Source organism: Trichosurus vulpecula, chromosome 3 (assembly GCF_011100635.1).
Source record: "Trichosurus vulpecula isolate mTriVul1 chromosome 3, mTriVul1.pri, whole genome shotgun sequence".
NCBI lineage: Eukaryota > Metazoa > Chordata > Mammalia > Diprotodontia > Phalangeridae > Trichosurus > Trichosurus vulpecula.
In genome coordinates this window covers 414,108,206-414,133,136 of record NC_050575.1, presented here as the reverse complement: position 1 = coordinate 414,133,136, position 24,931 = coordinate 414,108,206, and the positions used below count along the sequence as shown (strand labels likewise).

At 42.2% G+C, this 24,931-nt stretch overlaps 1 protein-coding gene across 1 annotated transcript in view; it reads right to left on the bottom strand.

The window, feature by feature from the left end:
* The window catches only part of NT5C1B (5'-nucleotidase, cytosolic IB), a 75,959-nt gene that overhangs the window by 35,126 nt on the left and 15,902 nt on the right, over positions 1-24,931 (bottom strand). Inside the window, exons 3-7 of the mRNA XM_036750122.1 lie at positions 10,532-10,627; positions 10,037-10,225; positions 9,325-9,435; positions 6,801-7,121; positions 6,161-6,328 (exon numbers count right to left, since the gene is read on the bottom strand). Coding sequence (XP_036606017.1) covers positions 6,161-6,328; positions 6,801-7,121; positions 9,325-9,435; positions 10,037-10,225; positions 10,532-10,627 — 885 coding nt within the window. The remainder of the gene's footprint in view (positions 1-6,160; positions 6,329-6,800; positions 7,122-9,324; positions 9,436-10,036; positions 10,226-10,531; positions 10,628-24,931) is intronic.

Below are 24,931 nucleotides of genomic sequence, written 5' to 3'. Positions count from 1 at the left end.
AGGGCCTGTTCCACCCAGCTCCTGGTCTGGTTGGTCTGGGTACAGCCCATGCTGGCCTCTGCCCCACTGCTCTTCCAGCTCTGTGTGATAGACCCTACCAGCAACCATCTAGGCTGTCCTGGGCTGGAGCCCTGCTTCCCTCTGCTATTTCATGGGTTCTTCAGTTCTAGAATTTGTTCAGAGCCATTTTTATAGGTTTTTGGAGGGTCCTGGGGGAGAGCTTTAGGCCAGTTACTGCTTTCCAGCTGCCATCTTGGCTCTACCCCCCATATCTACCTTTTCTAAAATTCTATTCAGCTCCTTAACTTCTTTCTTGTTTATTTTGAACTTACATTTATCAAGTGGAGAGAGAAGGAGATTGAGGCCCTCCATTAGTATAATTTTGTGGTCTATTTCTTCCTGTAACTCTCTTAACTTCTCCTCTAAGAATTTGGATGCTATACCACTTGGTGCATATATGTTAAGTAATGATATTACTTCATTGTCTATGGTCCTTTTAGCAGAATATAGTTTCCTTCTTTATCTCTTTAAATTAAATCTATCTTTGCTTTGCTTTTAGGGTTCCTATCCCTGCTGTTTTATTTCAGCTGAAGCATAATATATTCTATTCCAGCCTTTTACCTTTACCCTGTGTGTATCCCCTTGTTTCAAATGTGTTTCTTGTAAACAACATACTGTAGGATTATGGTTTTTAATTCATTCTGCTATCTGCCTCTGTTTTATGGGAGAGTTCATCCCATTCACATTCACAGTTATGATTACTATCTCTGTCTTTTTCTCCATCCTATCCCCCCACTTATGCTTTTATTTCTCCTTTCTCCTTTCCCCTCCTTAAAAGAGTTTTGCATTTGACCACCGCCTCCCTCAGTTTTCCCTTCCTATTAATCCCCCTCCTTTACCTTTCCCTTTTTTCTTCACTATTTCTTCCCTCACTTCTAACCACCCCCCCTTTTCTTTCCCCTTTCCTCTACTACTGCCTGTAGTGCAGGTTAGATTTCTATACTTAAAATAGTATGTTATTCACTCTTTGAAGCTAATCTGATGAGGGTATAGCTCAAACAATGCTCTTCTCCCTCCCTTCTTTCCCTCCACTATAATATGATTTTGTGCCTCTTCATGTGATGTTTACCTTTTTCTGTCTCCTCCTTAGCTCTTCTCTCATTACAATCCCTTTGGATCCCTTAATTAGTATTTTTTTTTATCATCACCTCAGTTCATTTATACCCACACCCTCTGTCTATGTATATCCCTTTTAAATGTTGTAATAAATATATCATTCTCAAGATTAACAAGTATCATCCTCCCATATAGGGATGTAAACAACTTGCCCTTATTGAATAACAAGTTTTTTCCCCCTGTTTACCTTTCTATGCCTCTCTTGAGTCTTTTATTTGAAGATTAAATTTTCCATTGAGCTCTGGCCTTTTCATCAGGAGGGTCTGGAAGCCCCTTATTTCATTGAATAGCCATCTCCTTGCCTGAAAGATTATACTCAGATTTGCTTGGTAGTTGATTCTTGGTTTTAGTCTAAGCTCCTTTGCCTTACTGAATATCATATTGCAATCCCTCCAGTTTTTTAATGTAGTAGCTGCACAGTCCTGTGTGATCCTGACCATAGTTCTACAATATTTGAATTGTTTCTTTCTGGCTTCCTGCAGCATTTTCCCCTTGACCTGATAATTCTGGAATTTGCCTACAATATTCCCTGGACTATTCAATTTTGGATCTCTTTCAGGAGGTGATCGGAGGATTCTTTCAATGACTACTTTACCCTCTGGTTCTAGGACGTTGGGGCAGTTTTCCTTGATGATTTCTTTGAAAATACTGTCCAGGCTCTTTTTTTTCATCATGGCTTTCCAGTAGACCAATAATTCTTAGGCTATCTCTCCTGGATCTATTTTATAGATCAGTTGTTTTTCCAACGAGATATTTTACATTTTCTTCTATTTTTGCATTCTTTAGATTTTGTTTGACTGATTCTTGATGCCTCATGGAGTCATTAGCTTCTACTCACCCAATTCTAATCTTTAATGAATTGTTTTCTTCAGTTATCTTCAGTACCTCCTTTTCCATTTGGCCAATTTTACTTTTTAAGGAGTTATTTTCTCCCATTAGATTCTGTACCTTCTTATTCATTTTTCCAATTTTACTTTTTAAAGATCTGTACTCATCAGTGAATTTTTTTCCCATTTTGTCCATTTTATTTTTTAATAGAGTTGGTCAATTTTTCTTTTATCTCTCTAATTTGGCTTCTAAAATTCTTCTTGAGCTTTTCCAAGAATGCTTTTTTGGCTTGAGACCAGTTCATATTCCCTTTTGAGGCTTCAGTCAATGCTGTCCTCATCTGAATTTTTATTTTGATCTTCCCTGTCCCCATAGTAAGATTCTATGGTCTTTGCTTTTCTAGTTTGCTTCTTCATTGTGATTGTTTTTTCTTAGCTTTTAAAGTGGATCTCTGCTTCTGGGGAAAAGGGGGCTCTGTCCCAAGCTTCTTATGCTGGGAGCTAAGGGCCTGGATACTGGCTTTGTGTCCTGTGTCCCCTGGTTCTGTCAGCTAGAAGCTATATAATGCTGCTGCTCACCTGGTGCTGAGCTGGAGCTGGCCGGTGTGTTTCAAGGATCATGGCCCTGTGAAGTTCTGAGTTTCCCCAGCATTACACTGAAGCTCACAGCATGAGGTGTGGGAGACAGGTGGTCTGGCTACTGGAGGTCTCTTCTCCTAGGGCTGCAGTATAGCACAGGTGTCCTCAGCCATCATCTACGCTGGTGTCTGCCAATTCCCCTGGCTGTGCAGAGGCATAGTTGGGGTCTTGGTGTTTGCACTTGCCAGCTCCACTCCTGAGGCTCAGAATCTCCTGCTGGCCTGCTGAGGTAGAGCTTGCTGGTACTCCTCCCATTCTGCAGTGACCCCCTTTCACTACAGCAAGAGGGACCTGTCTCCCTAGCTTTCTGAGCTAAAAGACTGCTGTACCCTTCTACTGGCTCCCTTATTTCAGGATTTTTTCCTGGGGCAATATTCTCTGGGTTTTTCAAGGTGAACAAAGGGGAGGGTGGTGATGGTATTTATGGCTTACTCTGCCATCATTTCTCCTGAAAGTTCAAGTAGGTGGCTTTCAAACATTTATTCTGTGGGTTGATAGCCCCAAGAGTAGCTGCTGCTGCTGCCACAGGCCCTCTGCTTCTCTCATCCAGCTCTGAAAGAGTCCTGAGCTGAGAGGTTTGGTAATCACCACCGCCACTGGTTATTCAAACCGCTGGGCCTGCTCCCACTTTGCCATGATTGGGAGTGGACCATTGCGCTCGGCGCTCTCCCAGCCTAAAGTGACCATCCTTTTAATAATATACTCTATAATTCCATCCCCCCCCCCCAGGAATCTGAGCCAAGGTTATTGGCTTATAATTTTCATGATCCCTCCCAACTTAAAAAAAAGTTGAATTTATTTATTTATTTTTTGCCTTTCTGCCTTATGTTGTACTTGACTACCCCAACACTATTCTAAGTGTTCCTATGTAGCCAGAATGGACTTTGTTTTCTTTGAATGACTCAGCTTGCCTCGTTGAGCTTCCCTGGACGCTGGGGCTTGCTCTTCCGGGGCAGGACCAGAGCTTCCTGTGTGATGAGTCATAGGGCTGGCTGAGGGGAGGTGTGTTAACGTGGTCTACGCTGGGGGAGGGGCAAAGTCAAGAACCAATCGGCCCTGGTCGTTCAGGCGGCGCTTGATGATGTCAAAAACTCTATAAGAGGGGAGAGGACAGCTTGAAGATCCTCCTTTCCTTTTCCGGTTGGAGCCAGAGACGCCTACAGCCGAAGCTGAGCTGCTGGTAGCAGAGCTGACTGGAGGCTAGTGGGTAATCTTCTTACCGTAGAGGGGAAGCATGTATACGATTTTGCCTTATACCATCTCGCTTCTCTGTGGCCTACTGGTTACCCTTGTGAGGCGGACTTATTGGGCCTGGAAGCTTTTGATGAAAATATCAAAATGGGGACGCTGGTTTGTGGGATTGTTACTGTGGAGTGTAAATACGTGCTTTAGTTCTCCTGCCTTCTGCCTAGAGAATTCCTTATATCCTGCGGTTCCGGACCTTTTAGGCACATATGAGATTCTCTTTGAAATCATAAATTCTGCCTTCCTAATATATCCTAGCACTGATCATTAGCAAAGAACTTTATGCACATATTTCATTGTCTCTCCCTGTCTCTAAAATCTTTCCAAGGTCATTGCTGGTGACTCAAAAGTATGCTGGGATATAATTTTTTTTAAAATCTAAACAAAATCAAGGACAGAGAAGACTGTGTGTATATCTCCAAAATTAGCTACTACAAGAAGTCTCTCTCGTCCCACCAGTCACAATCCTTTCGCATTATCCATTATTCTCTTTTCCTTTAGTGAAGACCTGGTAAAGTGAACCCTTCTATTGGTGTTTTTGACCCCAGTTGCTGCCCTTTTTTATTCCCCCCTCTCCCTCTTGGGTGGCCCTTTCCCCACTCCCTACAGTCAGGTCTTACCCATCCTTAAAAACTTCCATAGGCCAGATCCACTTATATAGCGCACACCCTTGGAAAGCTTGTTGTCAGTCAGAACCTGCACCTCCAGAGATCTCACTCACTTTTGGTCCTTTGCTCCATCACTCAAGTGAAACTACTCTCTTCATGGTACCAGTGATCTCTTAACTATGCAGTTCAGTGGCCTCCTTTTCTCATCAGGTTCTTGACCTTGACTTCTCTGTAGCTTTGACACCATCGACCACTCCCTTCCTTTGGACACTCTCCTTTTTGGCTTCTGTAACACTGATCTCTCCTGGTTCTCCTGAATGACTTCTTTTTCTCAGGCCCCTTTGTGGGTTTCTCACCCATATCATGACCCCCATCTGTGGGTGCTCACCAAGGCTCTGTCCTGAGTTCTTTTCCCTCCTCTCTCTACTTTCTCTCATCACTAAGCAGATGATTCTTAAACCCATTTATTAAGCCTCAGGCCCTCTCCCAACCTCCAGGACCGTATTTTAAAACTGATTATGGAATAACTGCACTTGGATAACATGCTGTCATCTAAAATCAACACATGCAAAAGACAAATAAAGATTCTTTCCTACTCTCCCTTCATCCACCAAACCAAGTCCTGTCCATCCATTTGCTCCCTTCTCTCTACTCTCATAACCATGATCCTAGGTCAGGCCCTCATCCCCTCTCATCCTACACTATTGCAATCAACTTCTAACTGGTTTTCCTACTCGTCTAGTCTCTCTCCACAGTCTTGCCAAATTGATATTATTAAAATGAAGATTTCATGATGTCACTCTCCTACTCAAAAGACTTTGATGGTTCCCTATTATCAAACTTCCCATTGCTGCATTTAAAGCCTTCCCAAACTCCACCAAAATGAGCATTGGGCCCAGAATCTGGAAGATATGAATTCGAATCCAACCTCAGATATTTATTCTCTCTGTGATCTTGGGCAAATCACTTAACCTCTGTCTGCCCCTCTCATCTGTCAAATGGGGATAATAATAGCACCCACTTCTCAGGGCTGCTGTGAGGATCCAAGGTGATAACATTTGTGCGGTGCTTAGCACAGTGCCTGGTACACAGCAGGCACTAAATAAATGCTCGTCCCCCCCCACAAAGTCTAATATCCATTTATCTTTTCAGTCACATTTCATATTATTTGCATTTCCATAAGAGTTTCCATAGTATATGTTTGCATCAGACTGGGCTGCTGGATGCTTCCCATACACAATATTCAATTTACCACCTCCCATGTCTTCTCAAGAGCGGCCCCAGTGTCTAGAGTGCACTCCCTCCTTGCCTCCTCTCCTAATAGAATCCCTAGTTTACTTACAAGCACAGTTCAAGGCACCACTTCTTAACTGAGACTTTCCCAATGTCCCTGGTTGTTTTTACTTTCACCTTCTCTGTTGTTCTTTTGGGGATCACGTCAGCTCCCCTGGCTTCACTCATCTCTGTGCTGAAAACTTTCAGATCTACTTGATCTAGGCTGGGGTGAGTGGATGGTGGAGAGTCTCATGGCCATAGACTATCAGACCAGGAAGGGCCCCAAGAGATCATCAAACCTCACCCCCTCATTGAGCAGAGGAAGACACAAGCCTAGAGAGTGCCAAGTATTTGGCTCAGGCTTTTCTCAGGTTGCCCTTAGACTGGTACCTTCACAAAGCCAAAGGCGGGTCCAGGTCTCAGAATGACATTCTCATTGGTGATCTGGTACGCCATGTACTTCTCCAGTCCTTCCTTCTCAAAGATTTTACTGTCTTCCTCCATATTGAAGAGTGCCCGGGAAGAGACAGCAATGGTGATAGCATTCTTAGGTTTGGGCTGCAGGAAGGGGTGGACAGAAAGATGTGTGGGTCAGGAATTTCTAGAGGAAGAAATGTGGGACAGACAGAAAGACACACCTGAAGAGGGGAATAAAATGCAGAATGGTATAGGATAGGGGAAGGGACAGCTCTTGGTGGGTTGGTTGGTTGGATGGATGGAATATGGTTGATTGCAGATAAGGGAAGGAAAGACGAATGGGGGGTAAATGGATCAGTGGAGACAAGTGGAAAGATGGAGGGATAGACAGGGCTGGTGGAGGAAGGGAGGAGCAATGAGGGGGCAAGTAGAGAGGATGGACAAAGGGACACATGAAGGAGGGTGAAGGATGAGAGGAGAAGGGGGAGTCAGAGTTTGGAGGAAGAAAATAAACCAGGGTGTCAGAGTCTGGCTGGCTGCAGAGGGGAAGGGGAGGGCCAAGGCATACACCAAACACTGGAAGCTGGGGAAGCAGGAAGTAAATGGTGCTTACTGGCCTGGGTCTGCCGGGAGTCCAGTTGGAAACATCCTCATCGGTGTCTTCACTTGTGTCCTTGGAGTTTAGGGTGAGTGAGGACTTCGAGCTCTTCCATTCCAGGGATGACCAGGCCTTAAACACCTCTGAGCTTGGAGATGGAGTTGGAGGAGGGGTTGGGGGTGGGGGTGGAGTTGGAGGTGGCGTGGCAGGCTGTTCTGGCTCCCGGGGAGGGGTGGGTGCTTTCTCAGGGGTCTGTATAGCAGGCGAAGAAGGATGAGATGGCTTCTCTCCAGGCTCCACGAAGGAGACTCGAGAAGTCATACTGGTGTTGGACTGCTGGAGACAGGAGCAATGGGCTGAGTTAGTGATGCATCCTGACCTGAGGCCCCTCTTCTTCCTCCTCCCCCAACACAAGCACATCTGTGCACAGCCTCAGTCCCTGACTCAGCACACACTCCCCTGAGCACAGAACATGGTGCCCTTACAGGCTCCCAGATGTAACATTCCTGATTCAATCTGATGATGCCTCATTCATTGGCAGAATGTTCACAGCCTTATATGTGCCACTCCTATCCCCTACCCCCAAACCTGCACCCCTCATTTCTAACCTTCTTCTGGAGTAAGGTGTATTACTGAGGACACCCAGTCTGTGGATAAGACAACCCTATGTAGTGCTGTATGCGTGTGCGTGTGTGTGTGCAGGTACGTGTGCATGTGTGGTGTGTGTGTGCATGTGTGTGCGCGTGTGTGTGGTGTGTATGTGCATGTGTATGTATGTGTGTGGTGTGTGTGCATGTGTGTGGTATGTGTGTGTGCGTGTATATGTATGTGTGTGGTGTGCATGTGCGTGTGCGTGTGCATGTGTGTAATAGAGACAGACAGAGGGAGAGAGAGAGAGGTAGGGGGAGCTTTGAAGCCAGTAAATCTTCGTGCTCCAAATGTGGCCTTTGAGACTCTGAGGCCCTGCCCCCCCCAGCCTGGCACTGCTGGCAGGATGCTGAGTGTGTCTCTGTTTCTTTCGGCCCATTTCCTCATTTGTAACATGGTAGTAACTTGGACTGATGGACTTCACTGCCCAGGCCTGTGGCGATCGTCTGTCATAGCAGTAGCAGTGATAATCGTCGCTGACATCTCTATGGCATTTTAAGGCCTGCAGAGGGCCTCATCAACGTTCTCCTCTGGACCTCACAAAAACCCTGGGATGCAGGTGCTATTGTTATCACCAGTTTACAGATAAGGAAACTGAGGCAGACAGGTTCCACACCTAGTAAGTGCCTGAAGCTGGATTTAAACTGAGGTCTTCCTGACTCTGGGGCTGGTGCTCTAAACATGGACCTCTACAGATGGGATCTGATGAAATCGTCATCTGTAAAGGGCAATGGAAATACCAGCTGCGCCCCTTGCCTCTTGGTCCTGCTCCAAGGATGCCCAGTGTTTTCTTTGGGCCTTTTCCTCATCTTTTTTCACTCGTGTTCTCATCAGACCAGGAAATCAGCTTCCTCCAAGATGACTTGCTCTTAACAAAGTGCCCTGGTCTCTGTCGACCTTTCTCAGCACGTGTGACCCTCCTGTCCAGTGAGCATCCCGGCCTAGCTGTGGCAGGTTCCATTCTCTTGCCTGCCCTTGTCCCCTCCTGGGACGTCCACCTGTCCTCCCCAGTCCGACCCAGCAGGCTTCTTAGTGGCCAATGCCACCACTCCCCTGGGCCCATCACTGCGGGTCAGTTGATGGCTTCTTCCTATCTATTGCCTTCCTTAGGTTGGGAGTGGCTCCCCACGAGCCACTTGTTCTGCCCTCTCTGGGCCAGAGATTGGGCTCTTGGCATCAAAGACAAAAGCCAAATCAGCTGTGTCTTTTATTACTGATGCCCCCACCACCCTAAGCAAAGACACTTGAGCATCTTGGACCCCACCTTTCACCACCAGTAGCTGAAACAAACACCAAGAACAAAAAGACCCCAGCAAAGGGCCTGAAGAGATGCTCCAGAGTGGGATGGTGAGGCAGCAGGGGGTGGGAAGAGGAAGGCGGGGGGGGGGGGGGGGGGGGGGGGCTCTGACCTGAGGGGTGCATAGACCTGATGGTCTTTGGTGGGGGCAGTTAGGGGCTGCCAGACTGCCCAGGGCCCTGGGCAAGGCCTTAGGAAGCCCCAAGCTCAAATTCAGCTTCAGACACTTGCTAGCTGAGTGACCCTGGACAAATCATGCAACCTCTGCTTCTCTCCATTTCCTCGTCCATAATATGGGGGTGATAACAGCACCCACCTTCCATGACTGTTGTGACGAACCAATGAGATAACTTTTATAAAATGCTTAGCACAGTGCCTGGCACATAGTGGGGACTTAATGATGCTTGTTTCCTGCCTTTTGGTTGTGAATGACCCTCAGGCTCCTTATCCCAGGATCCCAATGAGTTCTCCTGTCTCTGCCCATTCCCCTTGCTCAGGTGGCCTGGGCTCCTAGTCTCCCACGTTCTAACATGTGTCCCTCAGCGTTCACATCGCTCCTCTACCCCTCATCCCTTCTCCTTTCCTCATTCATACCCTCACATTCCGGCCTTTGGTATCCTCTGTGACAGAAACCCGTGAAGTTCGGCTTTGCCGGAGGCTTTTCTGAGAGTCGTTTTTCAGCATGACATACTCCTGGGTTATGCTCTGTGGAGGAGAGATGAGAAGCAGGAGCATTTGTCTACTACCTGGCTGCTCCACACACACAACCTGTCCATGAGCCAGCCTTGCTTGGACAACTGTACCCCCTTGTACCCTTCCCTTCCTTGCTGACTATCTGCTCATCTCCACCTCCCCCCCATCCATAGCCCTCTATCCCCCTACCCCTATCCTCAATTCCTCCTGGACCTAGATTCACTGCCCAGGGTGGGGCATGAAATAGGATGTTCAGAACCAAGAGTCGAAGAAACCTTGTGGCCTAGAGCCCCCTGGCTCCCTGCCGCCCCACCCCAGCCCAGCATGGGTCTTTTCTTCTCCTGGACCAGGTGCCAAGGGTCAAATGCATGTCCAACAATGCCCTATGAGAAACAGCAGCACAAGACGGCTGGTCTGCTCTGTGGTCAGGAGGGTTCAAACCTAACTTTCAGCTTCTGATATGAGTGAACCTGGTGGGGGTGGGGTAGGGGGAAGACCAAGTGTAACAGGCAGCCCCCGGTCCTGCTGGCAATATGCTCTGCCCTGTGTCCTTCCCTCCCCACCACAATGCCTCTGGCTCCCTTGGAAATTGGGTAGTGTGCTCTCTGCTCACCCTGATTATGATGGCCTGATGTCCCTGCTCCCACAACAGGCACACATATAAATAAATACTCAGGCTGCGGAAGGGGCCAAGAAGCAATGCTCCCTCCACAGCACCCAGGCCAAGGCAGCGTCTATACGACGAAAAACACCACATCGAACAACGCCTTAGTGAGTGAATCGGGTTGACTGCACGCCTCATCTGAAAGATTGTGCAGAAATTGGTCATTGCAATGGCCAGATGCCCTGCCCCCTCCCGATCGGCCCCCTAAGGCAGCCTCCTCCTCTAGGCTGAGCACGTCAGACCTGGAGTTGTCTCCAGTGGGCCTACCTGGGATCTAGGGACTGCGGACTGAAGGGGGAGCAGGGACGTGCTGCTCCTACTTCTCCCCTAAGAACCTGTCTGGGCAGCTGGGCCCAGCCCTGTCCTCCTGTCCTTGCAGCCTCCCTCCCCCTACCTAATGTCTTCACACCTGACTCGTCTGCAGCCCCAGGCCAGTCGGCTCACCTGCGCACTCTGGCGAGTGCTGCTTCTCTCCACGTCCCTCATGGTCTTCTTGTCCAAGTCACTGATTTCTCTGGTAACTTTCATGGCCCCTTCACTCTTAATGTAGAAAAAAGAGACAAATGAAGTTTATTTGGTTCAGACTTGAAGTCGTCAAACCTGGGCTTGAATAAATGGACAAAACCACCCACATCCTTTAGCAAACCAAACCACTTCGGTCAAATGAGTGCAGCCTGGGGTTCTGTTCCAGATCTAGCCACTGCCTGTGTGATGCTGCTTTGTGGAGCTCCAAGGCCCTTGGGGTCTCCTGGCATAGCCCCTTCATTTAGCAGAGGGCAGGAGCTGGGGCCAGAGAGGCTTAAGAACTGGCAGGATCCCAGCAGGATGAAGCAGCATTTAGACAGCACCTAAACGTTTGCAAGGCACTTCACCAATATCTCCATGTCCTGATGACAACCCTGAGATGATGATCCCTATGTTAGCAATGCAGAAGCTGAGGCAGACAGAAGCGGAGTGAGAGGTCAAATAGCCAGCAACTATCAGAGCGAGGATTTCAACTTAATAGCTAACCTTTATAGCTCCTACTATGTGCTGGCCACTGTGCTGAATGCTTTACAATTGTTTTATTTTTTGATCTTCACAACAACCTGGGTGGTAGGTGTTGTTATTGTCCCTGTTTTACAGCTGAGGAAACTGAGGCAGAGGGTAGGTGCCTTAATCAGGGTCACATAGCTAGTTAAGTGTCTGAGGCCAGATTTAAACTCAGGTCTCCCTGACTTGAGGCCAAGGGTGAGGAACCTGTGGCCTCCCTGAGTCCTCGCAGCCACATGTGGCCCTCTGGGTCCTCAAGTGTGGCCCTTTGACTGAATCCAAAGTTTACATAACAAATCCTCTTATTTTATGAAGTTTGGATTTAGTCAAGGGGTCACACTTGAGGACCCAGAGGGCCACATGTGACCTCGAGGCTGCAGGTTCCCCACCTTTGTTCTAGGTGGTCTTGACCCTTTAGTCTTCATTCTATCTCATTTTTTTTCTCTAGCCAGAATTATATTTTTATTGTATTCATTTTTCCCTTTGCTGAAAAAGGAGAAGAGAGAGAAGGGGAAGAGGAGAAGGAAGAGTAGAAGGAGGAGGAGTGGTGGTAGTTGCTTCCCTGCTTAGGGATCTGGAAGCAGTGACTCATCTCCTGACCACAGCAGCGATGAGGTCCACCAGATGAGTGGTCTGTTAAAATGTAAGCTCTCGTCAGAGATGATGTCACTTTTGTGTGTGCTTCCCCAGCTGCTCACACTGTCCCCAGCATAAACTAGGAGCTTAATGATTCCATGAGGATTACTTGCACCCACTTTTGGTGATGCTCAGGTCACAAGTTATACAGCTTGAAGGAACCCAGGGAAGCCCTGATGGATATCACAATGGGTCAAAGACCATCAGACATAAGTGATGCTTCCATCTTTATTGTGTATTGAAAGCCAAGGATGGAGAAGAGAAAAGATGTGGGAAGCAATCCACCCACAAGCATTTATGAAACACCTGTTTGGGCCAAGGATATGAGGACAAAGATCAGTGCCTCCGTTAAAGAGAGAAGACCAAAAAGGACACAAATGAGCATATACACAATCAAGATAAAGAGCATGATTCAGATAACACAATATGGGTCAATACAAGGTGCTTTAAGAGGGAGAGCTAAAACTAAATGTTTGGGGCAGGGGGCTCAGAAAATGCAAGGGGTACAAGGCAGTGCTTGCACTGAACCATGCCAGTCAGTCAGTCAACATTTATTAGGTTCCTACTATGTTAGTTAGTAAGCAGTTATGAAATACTTGATATGCACCAGACACAGGGATACAGGGAAAGGCAAAAAACACTTCCTGCCCTTGAGAAGCTCATGATGGGAGAGGCATCATGCAAACACCTAGGGACAAGAAAGCTTTTTATAGGAAATAAACAACAGAGGGAAGGCATTAAAATTTTTAAAAATATATTTATTTAATGTTTTTCCCAATTGCATGTAAAAACATTTTTTAACATTATTTTTTTTTAAAATTCAAGTAGTTATCTCCTTCCTTTCTTCCTCTCACCCCTCATTGAGAAGGCAAACAACTTGATATAGGTTATACATGTTGGGTTATGCAAAATGTATTTCCATATTAGTCATGTTGAAAAAGAAAGACCCTCCCGCCCCAAAAAACCAAGAAAAATAAAATTAAGAAAAAGTAGGCTTTGATCTGCATTCAGACTCCATCAGTTTTTAATCTGGATGTGGATAGCATTTTCATCATAAGTCCTTAGGAATTGTCTGGTCATTGTACTGCTAAAAATAGCTAAGTCATTCACAGTTGATCATTGTACAATATTCCTTTTATAATGTACAATATTCTCCTGGTTCTGCTCATTTCACTTTGTATCAGTTCATGTAAGTCTTTCCAGGTTTTTCTGAGAGCATCCTGCTCATCATTTCCATAGTACAATAGTATCTCATCACAATCATACATCACAACTTATTTAGCTGTCCTCCAATTGATGGGCATCCCCTCAATTTTCAATTCTTTGGCATCATAAAAAGTGACTATAAAGATGTTTGTACATATAAGTTCTTTCCCCTTTCCTTTCATCTCTTTGAGATACAGACCTAATAGTGCTATTGGGTCAAAAGGTATGCACAGTTTCATAGCCCTTTGGGCATAGTTCCCAATTATTCTACAGAGTAGTTGGATCAGTAGTTGGCAGGGACATTTCCCTGCCAACATTTGTCATTTTCCTTTTCTGTCATATTAGCTATTCTGATAGGCATGGAGTGGTACCTCAGAGTTGTTTTAATTTGTATTTCTCTAATAATGATTTAGAAAAATTTTTATAAAACTATAGATAGCTTTTATTACTTCATCTGAAAACTACCTGTCCATATCCTTTGACCATATTATTTGAGCAATGGCTCTTATTTTTATAAATTTGAATCAGGTCTCTATATGTTTGAGAAATTAGGGCTCTTTCAGGGAAATTTGCTGTCTCTCTCTCTCTCTCTCTCTCTCTCTCTCTCTCTCTCTCTCTCTCTCTCTTTCTCTCTCCCCCTCTGTCTCTCCCTCTCCCTCTCCCCAGCTCTGTTTCTCTGTCTGACTCTCTATCTCTGTCTCTGTCTGTCTGTCTCTGTCTGTCTGTCTCTCTCCCTTCCCCATGTCTGTCCTCAAAAGTGTTTTGTTTCTGACTACTGCTTCCCCCCATCTGCCCTCCCTTTTATCACCACCCCACTTCTCTTATCCTCTTCCCCTCCTACTTTCCTGTAGGGTAAGAGATTTCTGTATGCAACTAAATGGGTGTGTTACTTCCTCTTTGAGCCAATTCCAGTAAGAGGTTCAAGCACTTCACTTCACCTTTGTCCATCTCCCCCTCTAGTATAACAGCTCTTCTTTGTATGCCTGTTTTATGCAAAATAATTTGCCCCATTCTACATCTTCCTTTCCCCTTCTTCCAGTGCATTTCCTTTTCTAACCCCTTAATTTTATCCCATCATATTCAATTTAGATCTGTGCCCTCTGTCTATACATAATTTTTCTAACTGTCCTAATAATGATGAAATTCTTAGGAGTTACAAGTATTATCCTCCCAGGTAGGAATATAAAGTTTAACCTTATTGAATCCTTTATGATTTCTCTTGCCTGTTTACCTTTTTATGCTTCTCTTGGATCTTCTATTTGAAAGTCATTTTTTTTATTCAGCTCTGGTCTTCTCATCAGGACCACTTGAAAGTCTTCTATTTCATTAGATACCCATTTTGTCCTCTGAAGGATAATACTCAGTGTTTCTGACTAGGCTAGGTCCTTTGCCCTCCAGAATATCATATTTCATGCTCTCTGATCCCTTGATGTAGAAGCTACTAAAACTTGTGTTATCCCGACTGTCTCTCCATGATATTTAAACTAATTCTTTCTGGTTACTTGCAATACTTTTTTCTTGACTTGGGAGCTCAGGAATTTGACTATAGTATTCCTGAGAGTTTTCAATGATGAGTGGATTCTTTCAATTTCTATTTTACTTTCTAGTTCTAGAATATTGGAGTAGTTTTCCTTGATAATTTCTTGACAGATGATGTCTAGGCTCTTTTTTAAAATCATGTCTTTCTGGTAGTCTAATAATTCTTATATGATCTCTCCTTGATCGATTTTCCACGTCAGTTGTTTTTCCAATGAGATATTTCATATTTTGTTTTATTTTTTCATTCTTTTGATTCTGTTTGATTGTTTCTTGATGTTTTGCATAGTCATTAGCCTCCATTTGCCCAATTCTAATTGTTAAGGAACTATTTTCTTCAGTGAGCTTTGCATATCTTTTTCGACTTAGCCACCTCTACATTTTAAGGAGTTATTTTCTTTAGTGAAATTTTGTACATCTTTTTCCATGTGTCCAATTCTGTTTTTGAAGGAGTTCTTCTCTTCAGTAGATTTTTGTTTCTCTTTTACCATTTGGTCTATTCTGTTTTTTAAGGTGTTATTTTCTTCAGTATGTTTTATGCCTCTTTTACCAAGTTGTTGGTTCTTTTCTCACTATTTTCTTGTATCACTCTCATTTTCCACCAATTTTCCCTCTACCTCTCTTATTTGATTTTAAAAATCCTTTTTGAGCTCTTCTACTAATTCTTTTCAGGCCTGAGACCAATTCACATTTTTTCTTTGAGGCTTTGATATAGCAGTTTTGATTTTGTTGTCTTCTCCTGAGTCTGTGTTTTGATTTCCCCTGTCACTCTAGTAATTTTATATGCTTATGTTCTTCTTCTTCTTGATTGCTCATTTTTCCAGACTATTTCTTGACTTTTAACTTTATGTTAAAGTTGGGCTCTGCTCCTGGAGAGGAGGAGGCACTGTCCCAAGTTTCAGGATTTTTGTGCGACTGCTTTCAGGGCAAGGGCTGAGGGTCTTCAGATCTAAGGATAGGTATGGTCACTGTTTTCCTGATTTGCTCTGGTCTGGGAGTGGCTACATGTGGTCTTTTTTGCCCTGAATCTTTAATCCAGGTCCCTGCTTCCCAGCAGCTGCAATCTCTAGCATTCTAGTGCCCCTCCTCATGTTGGTGTTACAATCCAAGACTGTGATCCAGATACGCACATGGGTAATGCAACAAAGTCACACTTCCAGTGCCTGCAAAGGGACCTCTGCAATCTCCTTCTGACCAATTGTCTGACCCCTTCCCATCTGTGGCCTCAGAGCTCTGGGATTTACAGCCATTTCAGTTGTCTCCAGGGCCTACTGCTGGCTAGCCTGTGCCAGACTGAGCTTCACTCTTCACTCCAGTGCCACAGACCTTTCTTGCTGAACTTCTAGGTTGTCTTGAGCTAGAAAATTGTTTCACCCTATCCTTTTTTGGGTTATGCTGCTCCAGAATTTGTTTTGAGGCACTGGTCAAAGTTACTTGAAGGGAAATTTGGGAAAGCTCAGGAAAGTCCCTGCCTTTATTCTACCATCTTGGTTCTGTCCCTTGGAAGGTACTAGAATTAAGATGGATAGGGGAAGGATTCCTGTAAAAGATGGTGTTTTATTTTTTTTTCCTTTTTTAAAAAAATTATTTTTAGTTTTCAACACTCAGTTCCACAAGTTTTTGAATTCCAAATTTTCTCTCCCTCCCTTTCCTCCATCCTCACCCCCCCAAGATGGAATATAATCCAATATAGGTTCTACATATGCCTTCACATTAAACTTATTTACATAATAGTCAAGTTGTAGAGAAGAATTATAACCAATGGAATGAATCATGAGAAAGAAGAAATGAATCCAAAAAAGAAGGAAAAAAGAGAGCAAATAGTTTGCCTCAATCTGCATTCAGACTCCATAATTCTTTCTCTGGATATGAATAGCTTTTTCCATCATTAGTCTTTTGGAGCTGTGTTTGAACCTTGCATTAATGAGAAGAGCCAAGTCTATCAGTTAGTCCTTACATATACTGTGTGCCTGTAATCGTGTATAATGTTCTCCTGGTTCTGCTTCCCTCACTCAGCATCAGTTCATATAAGTCTTTCTGGGTTATAATGAAGCCTATTGCTCCTCATTTCTTATAGCACAATAGTATTCCATTACATTCATAGACCATAGTTTGTTTAGCCACTCCCCAATTGATGGACATCTGCTTCATTGCCTGTTCTTTATCACCACGAAAAGAGCTGCTCTAAATATTTTTGTACATACTGGTCCATTTCCCACTTGTGTGATCTCTTTGGGATATAGGCTGGGTCAAAGGGTATGCACATTTTTATAGCCCTTTGGGCATAGTTCCAAATTGCTCTCCAGAATGGCCGGATTGGGGGCAGAGCCAAGATAGCCATGTGAAAACAATATCTAACCTGAGCTCTCTCACAAATTCTATCAGATACCTCTAAAAAAGTGAGTCTGAACAGATTTGAGAGTTAGAAGTCACTAGTAGACTGAGTGTGGCAAATTTCCAAGCCAGGAGAATCTGCAGGGTCGACAGGACAGATTTGTAGGCTGGGGGAGCACCTGGCATATGGAGCTGCATCAGATCACACCAAAACTGAAGCAGCTGCGGAACTCAGCCAGCGATCTAGGCTGAGAGAACTCTCAGCGCATGAAACTTGTGGTGATCCCCAGGCCTCCCAGCCCAGGATGGGCATCTGTTGGAGCTATGTGAGGCAGTAGCGTGGCACCTGCAGCCGTGAGAGCATCTACTCCTGAGGCTTGCAGCCCATAGCCTAAAGATTTGAAACTCACCTTCTTGAACTTCCAGTAGGCATGATGACCAGGTAAAACAACCCTCATCCCTCCCTTCCACACCCAGATAATACTCCCTCAGGAGAAACCCTGAAATAGAGGAGCCAGAAGTAGGGCTTCAGTAGCCAAACAGTGGGAGTTCCTGAACCCCGGGGGTGGGGGGGAGACAGCAAGGGTCAACACCAGGAACCCAGAGGTGCCATCAAACAGTTAGGGGAAGTGGCTGACACCAGGACAGACAACAGCTGATACCACCCATGCTCACAATCCAGTGGAGAAAGGTAGAAATAGTCAATTCATACTTTTCAGGTCATGATGCAATAAAATTTTAATAAAGGACCATGGAAAGGTAAACTAAAAATTAATTGGAAACTAAGCAATATAATTCTAAAGAATGAGTGGACCAAAGAACAAATTATAGAAACAATAACTTCATTCAAGAAAATGACAATAATGAGAAAACATTCCAAAACTTATGGAATGCAGCAAAAGCAGTTCTTAGGGGAAGTTTTATATCTCTAAATGCTTACATGAATAAAATAGAGAAAAAGGAGATCAATGAATTGGGCATGCAACTGAAGAAGCTAGAAAAAGAATAAATTGAAAATCCCCAATTAAAAACCAAATTAGAAATACTGAAAACCAAAGGAGAGATTAATAAAATTGAAATCAAGAAGACTATTGAACTAATAAATAAAACTAAGAGCTGATTGTATGAAAAAAAAACAATAAAATTGATAAACCTTTGGTCAATTTGATTAAAAAAAAAGAAAGAAGAAAACCAAATTACCAGTATCAAAAATGAAAAGGGAGAATTCACCTCCAATGAAGAGGAAATTGAAACAATAATTAGAAATTATTTTGCCCAATTGTATACCCATAAATTTGACAACCTTAGGGAAATGGATGAATATTTACAAAAATAAAAATTGCCCAGGCTAACAGAACAGGTAGTGAAATATCTAAATAACCCCATCTCAGAAAAGGAAATTTAGCAAACTATCAATGAACTCCCCAGGAAAAATTCTCCAGAGCCAGATGGTTTTACATGTGAATTCTCTCAAACATTTAAAGAACAATTAATTCCCATACTTCATAGACTATTTGGGAAAATAGATGAAGGAGTCCTACCAAATTCTTTTTATGACACAAATATGGTACTAATACCCAAACCAGGAAGAGTCAAAACAGAGAAAGAAAATTATACACCGATTTCACTAATGAATATTGATGCAAAAATTTTAAATAAAATATAAGCAAAAAGATTACAGCAACTCATCATGAGAATAGTGCACTATGACCAGGTAAGATTTATTCCAGGAATGCATGACTGGTTCAATATTAGGAAAATTATCAGCATAATTGATCATATCAACAACAGAACTAGCAGAGATGCAGAAATAGATGCAGAAAAAGCTTTTGAAAAGATACAACACCCATTCCTATTAAAAACACTAGAAAACATAGGAATAAACAGAGTCTTCCTTAAAATGATAAGTAGCATCTACCTAAAACCATCAGCAAGCATTATATGCAATGGGGTTAATCTACATGCATTCCCAGTAAGATTAGGGGTGAAAAAAGGATGTCCAGTATCACCCCTATTATTCAATTTGGTACTAGAAATGTTAGCTTTAGCAATAAGATAAGAAAAAGAAATTGAAGGAATTCAAATAGGCAAAGGAGAAACTAAATTGTCACTTTTTGAAGTTGATATGATGGTTTACTTAGAGAATCCTAGAGAATCAAGTGAAAACACTACTCGAAATAATAAACAACTTTAGCAAAGTTGCAGAATATAAAACAACCCCACATAAATCCTTGGCATTCCTATACATTACTAACAAAGTCCAACAAGCAACAGACAGAGAAATTCCATTTAAAGTTACTCTAGACACTATAAAATATTTGGGAGTCTACCTACCAAGACAAACCCAGGGCCTATATAAACACAATTATGAAACACATTTCACACAAATAAAATCAGATCTAAATAAATGGAAAAACACTAGTTGTTCATGGTTAGGCCAAGATAATATAATAAAAATGACAATTTTATCTAAACTAATTTGCTTATTAAGTGCCATACCAATCAAACTACCAGAAATTATTTTACAGAGCTGGATAAAATAATAACAAAACTCATCTGGAAGAACAAAAGGTCCAGAATATCAAGGGAATTAATGAAAAGAAATGCTAGGGAAGGTGGCTTAACCATACCAGATATTAAACTGTATTATAAAGCAGAAGTCATCAAAACTACTTGGTACTGGCTAAGAAACAGAGTGGTGGATCAGTAGAATAGGTTAGGTACATAAGACACAGCAGTCACTGACTATAGCAATCTACTCTTTAATAAACCCAAAAAATCTAGCTCCTTGGTTAAGAATTCACCATTTGACAAAAACTACTGGGAACACTGGAAAATAGTATGGAAAATAGTAAAGGAAACTGTGCATAGACTAATATATTACACTGAATACCAAAATAAAGTCAAAATGGGTTCATGATTTGGGAATGAAGGCTGATAATATAAGCAATTTGGGGGAGCAAGGAATAGTTTACTTGTCAGATTTGTGGGAAAGGGAAGAATTCATGACCCAATAAGAGATAGAGAGTGCTACAAAATGGAAAATGGATAATTATGACTACATTAAATTGAAAAGTTTGGTATAAACAAATCCAATGCAACAAAGGTTAGGAGGGAAGCAGAAAATTGGGAAAAAATCTTTACAACCAGTGTCTCTGATAAAGGCCTTGTTCCTAAAATATACAGGGAACTGAATGAAATTTATAGGAATACAAGTCATTCCCCAATTGAGAAATGGTTACTGGATATGAACAGGCAGTTTTCTGAAGAAGAAATTAAAGATATCTGTGGTCATATGAAAAAAATGCTCTAAATCACTATTGATTAGAGAAATGCAAATCAAAACAATTATTAGGTACCACATCTCTCCTGTCAGATTGGCTAACATGCCAAAACAGGAAAATGATAAATGTTGGAGAGGATGTGGGAAAATTGGAACATTGTTATATTGTTGGTGAAGTTGTGAACTGATCCATCCATTCTGGAGAGCAATTTGGAACTATGCTCAAAGGGCTATAAAATGTGTATACCCTTTGATGCAGCAATACTGTTTCTAGGGCTATATCCCAAAGAGACCATACAAGTGGGAAAGAGATCCATATGTGCAAAAATATTTATTGCAGCTCTTTTTGTGATGGCAAAGAATTGGAAATCAAAAGGATGCCCATCAATTGGGGAATTGCTAAACAAATTGTGGTACATGAATGTAATGGAATACTATTGCGCTATAAGAAATGGGGAAGATATGGACTTCATTGTAATCTGGAAAGGCTTATATGAACTGATCCTGAATGAGGGGAGCAGAACCAGGAGATCAATATACACAATTACAGACACATGCTATCTGTAAGGACTAATTTTGATAGATTTGGCTCTTCTCATCAATGCAAGGTTCAAAGGCAGCCCCAAAAGACTCATGATGGAAAAAGCTATGCACATTTCAGAGGAGGAATTATGGAGTCTGAATGCAGATGGAGGCAAACTATTTACTGTCTTTTTTTTCCTTCTTTTCTGGTTTCGTTTCTTCTTTCTCATGATTCATTTCATCGGATATAATTCTTCTTTACAACTGGACTATTATGTAAATAAGTTGAATGTGACGGTAAATTTAGAACCCACATTGGATTACATGCCATCTTAGGGGGGAGGGGGAAGGAGAGGGAGGGAGAGAAATTTTGGAACTCAAAAACCTGTGGAACTGAATGTTGTAAACTAAAAATAAATATAATTTAAAAAAAGAATGACTGGATCAGTTCATAACTCCACCAACAATGTAACAATGTTCCAATTTCCCGACATCTTCTCTAGCATTTATAATTTTCCTGTTTTGTCATGTTAGCCAATCTGGCAGGAGAGATGTGGTACCTAAGAATTATTTTGATTTGCATTTCTCTAATCAACAGTGATTTAGAGCATTTTTATATGACTATAGATATCTTTAATTTCTTCCTCTGAAAACTGCCTGTTCTTTGACCATTTGTCATTTGGGGAATGACTTGTATTCTTATAAATTTGACTCAGTTCCCTGAATATTTTAGAAACAAGGCCTTTATCAGAGACACTGGTTGCAAAGATATTTTTTCCCAGTTTTCCTCTTCCCTCCTAATCTTGGTTGCATTAGCTTTGTTTGTACAAAAACTTTTCAATTTGATGTAATCAAAGTTATTCATTTTGCATTTCATAACACTCTCTATCTCTTGTTTGGTCACAAATTCTTCCCTTCTCCATAAATCTGACAGGTAAACTATTCCTTGTTCTCCCAAATTGCTTATAGTATCAGCCTTTATTCCTAAATCATGAACCCATTTTGACTTTATTTTGGTAAATGGTGTAAGATATTAGTCTATGCCCAGTTTCTGCCATACTGTTTTCCAGTTTTCCCAGGAGTTTTTGTGATATAGTGAATTCTTAACCCAGAAGTTGGACTCTTTGGGTTTATCAAAAAGTAGATTGCTATAGTCATTGACTACTGCATCTTGTGTACCTAACCTTTTCCACTGATCCACCACTCTATTTCTTAGCCAGTAGAAGGTGGTGTTTTAACTTGGCATTCAGGGAAGTCAGCAGGCAGAGATGAGGAAGGAGAGAATTCTAATACTAGAGGATCACTAGAGAAAACGCTCCAGGGTCAAAAGATTGAATGTCTCATTCAAGGAACAGAATAGAGGCCAATTCAATAGACCACACGGTACTGAAAGGAGTGTAAGGTGAAAGAAGAGTAGAAACTTTAGTTCCAGGGTAAAGTGGAGTGCTTGTAGTCACAAAGAAGCAGGGGCTCTGAGAAGCAATAGCCCAGGTTAAGAACCAGGGTACAGACCAGGAAAGCAATGATTATACTTTGTCTAAGATTATGCCACCTTGGAAACAAGAGAAACTTCCAAATTCCCAGAATTAGCTTCGAAAAATAGCAGCGTTAAAAAGCCTGAAGCTTGGGATGGTGCTGTATCCCTCCACCCTAGGTGAGCAGAGCCCAACTTTAACATAAAGGCCCAAGTCAAGGTACAGGCTGGAAAAATCAGCAAATAAAAACAACAACAACAACAACAAAAAGAACCTGATTATTAAAAGTTATTAGGATTATAGAGAAGATAAAGAGAAAAATTCAGAAAAAGATATCAGTGGGAAAATAGCTACAAGTAAAGCCTCAAAGAAAAATGAAAATTGTACAAAAACCCAAAAGGAATTTGTGGAAGAGGTATAGAAAGAGCAAAAAAAAGATTTTAAAAAATTAAATAAGAACGATAGAGTAAAATTTGGAAAAAGAAATGAGAACAAAGCAAGAAAATCATATAATAACAATTAACAACTTGGTAAAAGAGGCTAGGTGGCACAGGGGATAGAGTGCCAGGCCTGGAGTCAGGAAGAATCATCTTTGTAAGTTCAAATCCAGCCTCAGACACTTAACTAGGTGTGTCACCCTGGGCAAATCACTTAACCCTGTTTGTCTCAGTTTTCTCATCTGTAAAATGAGCAGAAAAAAGAAATCATGGATCATTCCAGTATCTTTGCCAAGAAAATCCCAAATGCCCTCAGGAAGAGTGAACAATGACTGAGCAATGACAATAAAAGAGGCACAAAAATACTGAAGAAGATAATGCCTTAAAAAACAGAATTGGCTACATGATAAATGAGGTCTAGAAATTCACTGATGAAAATGACTCCTTTAAAAATAGAATTGGCCAAATGGATAAAGAGGTATAAAGGCTTATTAATGGAAATAATTCCTTAACAATAAGAATTAGGCAAGTCAAAGCTAGTGATTCCATGTGCTATCAAGAAAAAAATAAAACAAAGTTTCAAAAATTAGAAGAAAACATGAAAAATTTCTTCAGAAAAACAATCGACCTGAAAAATAGATTGAGGAGAGATAATTTAAGAATTTTGGACTACCTATGAAAAACTATGATAAAAAAGAGCCTAGATATTATATTTCAAGAAATTAGGAAGGAAAATGCCTCGATATTTTAGAATCAGAGGGTAAAGTGGAAATTAAAAGCATCCACCTATCAACTCCTGAAAGACATCCTAAAATGAAAACACCAAACAACATTACAGCCAAATTCCAGAATATCCAGGTCAAAGAGAAAATACTTCACAAGCCAGAAATAGACCATTCAAATACTGTAGAACTACAGTCAGGATCAGCCAAGATTTAATAGCTACTATGTTATAAGAGCAGAGGATTTGGCATATGATAGTCCAGAAGGCAAGGGGGCTAGAACTACAATCAAGAATAACCTACCTAGCAAAAATGGATAAGATGCTTCAAGGGGAAAAATGAATGTTCGATGAAATAGGAGACTTTCAAGTACTCCTGATGAAAAGACCAGAGCTAAACAGAAAAGTTGACTATCAAATACAAGGCTCAAAAGAAGCATTAAAAGGCCAACATGAGCCTTTCACAACATGAGTATTGTGGAAGGGTTATACATAATGATACACTCGTGGCCTAGGTTGATGTGCTTGACTTCTTAGGGAGGGTGGGTGGGAAGGGAAGAAGGGAGAGAATTTGGAACTCAAAGTTTTAAAAACAGATGTTCAAAAACAAAAAAAAAAGTTTTTGCATGCAACTAAAAAATAAGATACACAGGCAATGGGGGCATAGAAATTTATCTTGCCCTACAAAAAAAGGAAGGGAAAAGGGGATGAGAGGGGAGGGGGGTGATAGAGGGGAGGGCTGACTGGGGAACAGGGCAACCAGAATATAAGCCATCTTGGAGTGGGGGGGAGGGTAGAAATGGGGAGAAAATTTGTAATTCAAACTGTTGTGAAAATCAATGCTGAAAACCAAATATGTTAAATAAATAAATTTAAATTAAAAAAAATAAATAATAATAAAAAAAAAGGCCAACATGGAAGGTACTGCTTCTAATCCAGGTATGAGGGAATGAAGGCCTGCACCAATGATGTGTGGCAGTGTCAGAAGAGAGAAAGGGGCAGATTAGGGAGATGCCACAGAAATAAAATTGAAAGACTTTGCCCACAGCTTGGATATGGGGCATAAGACAGTCCAGGATGACTCCTAGATTTTGAGACTGAGAGCCTGAGAGCATCAGAGGATGGGGGTGCCCTCGACAGTAACAGGGAAGAGAGGGGAGAGGAAGGTTTAGTGGGAAAGATCATGAGTTCTATTTTGGACATACTGAGCTTCAGATGTCTACTGAACATCCAGTCTGAGATATCTTAAAGGCAGCTGGAGATGGGAGATTGGAGGTCAGCAGAGAAACTGGAGCATGGAAGGTAGATTTGAGAATCAGTATAAAGACAGTCATTAAATCCGTGGGAGCTGCTGAGATCACTGGATGAAGTAGGATGGAGAGAAAGAGAAAGAGGGCCCAGACAAAATCCTGATGGGAACCTATGGTTGGAGGATGTAATCCAGAGGAGGATCCAGCCAAGGAGACAGAAGAATATCTGAGGGAGAACCGAGAGAGAGGGCTGTCCCCAAAACCTAGGCAGAAGAGATTAAAAAGGAAGAGAGAATGATCAATGGTATCCATGGCTGCAGAGAGGTCAAGGAGAATGAGGACTGAGAAAAGACCATTGGACTGGGCAACTAAGAGATCACTGGTAACTTTGGAGAGAACAGTTTTGATGGAA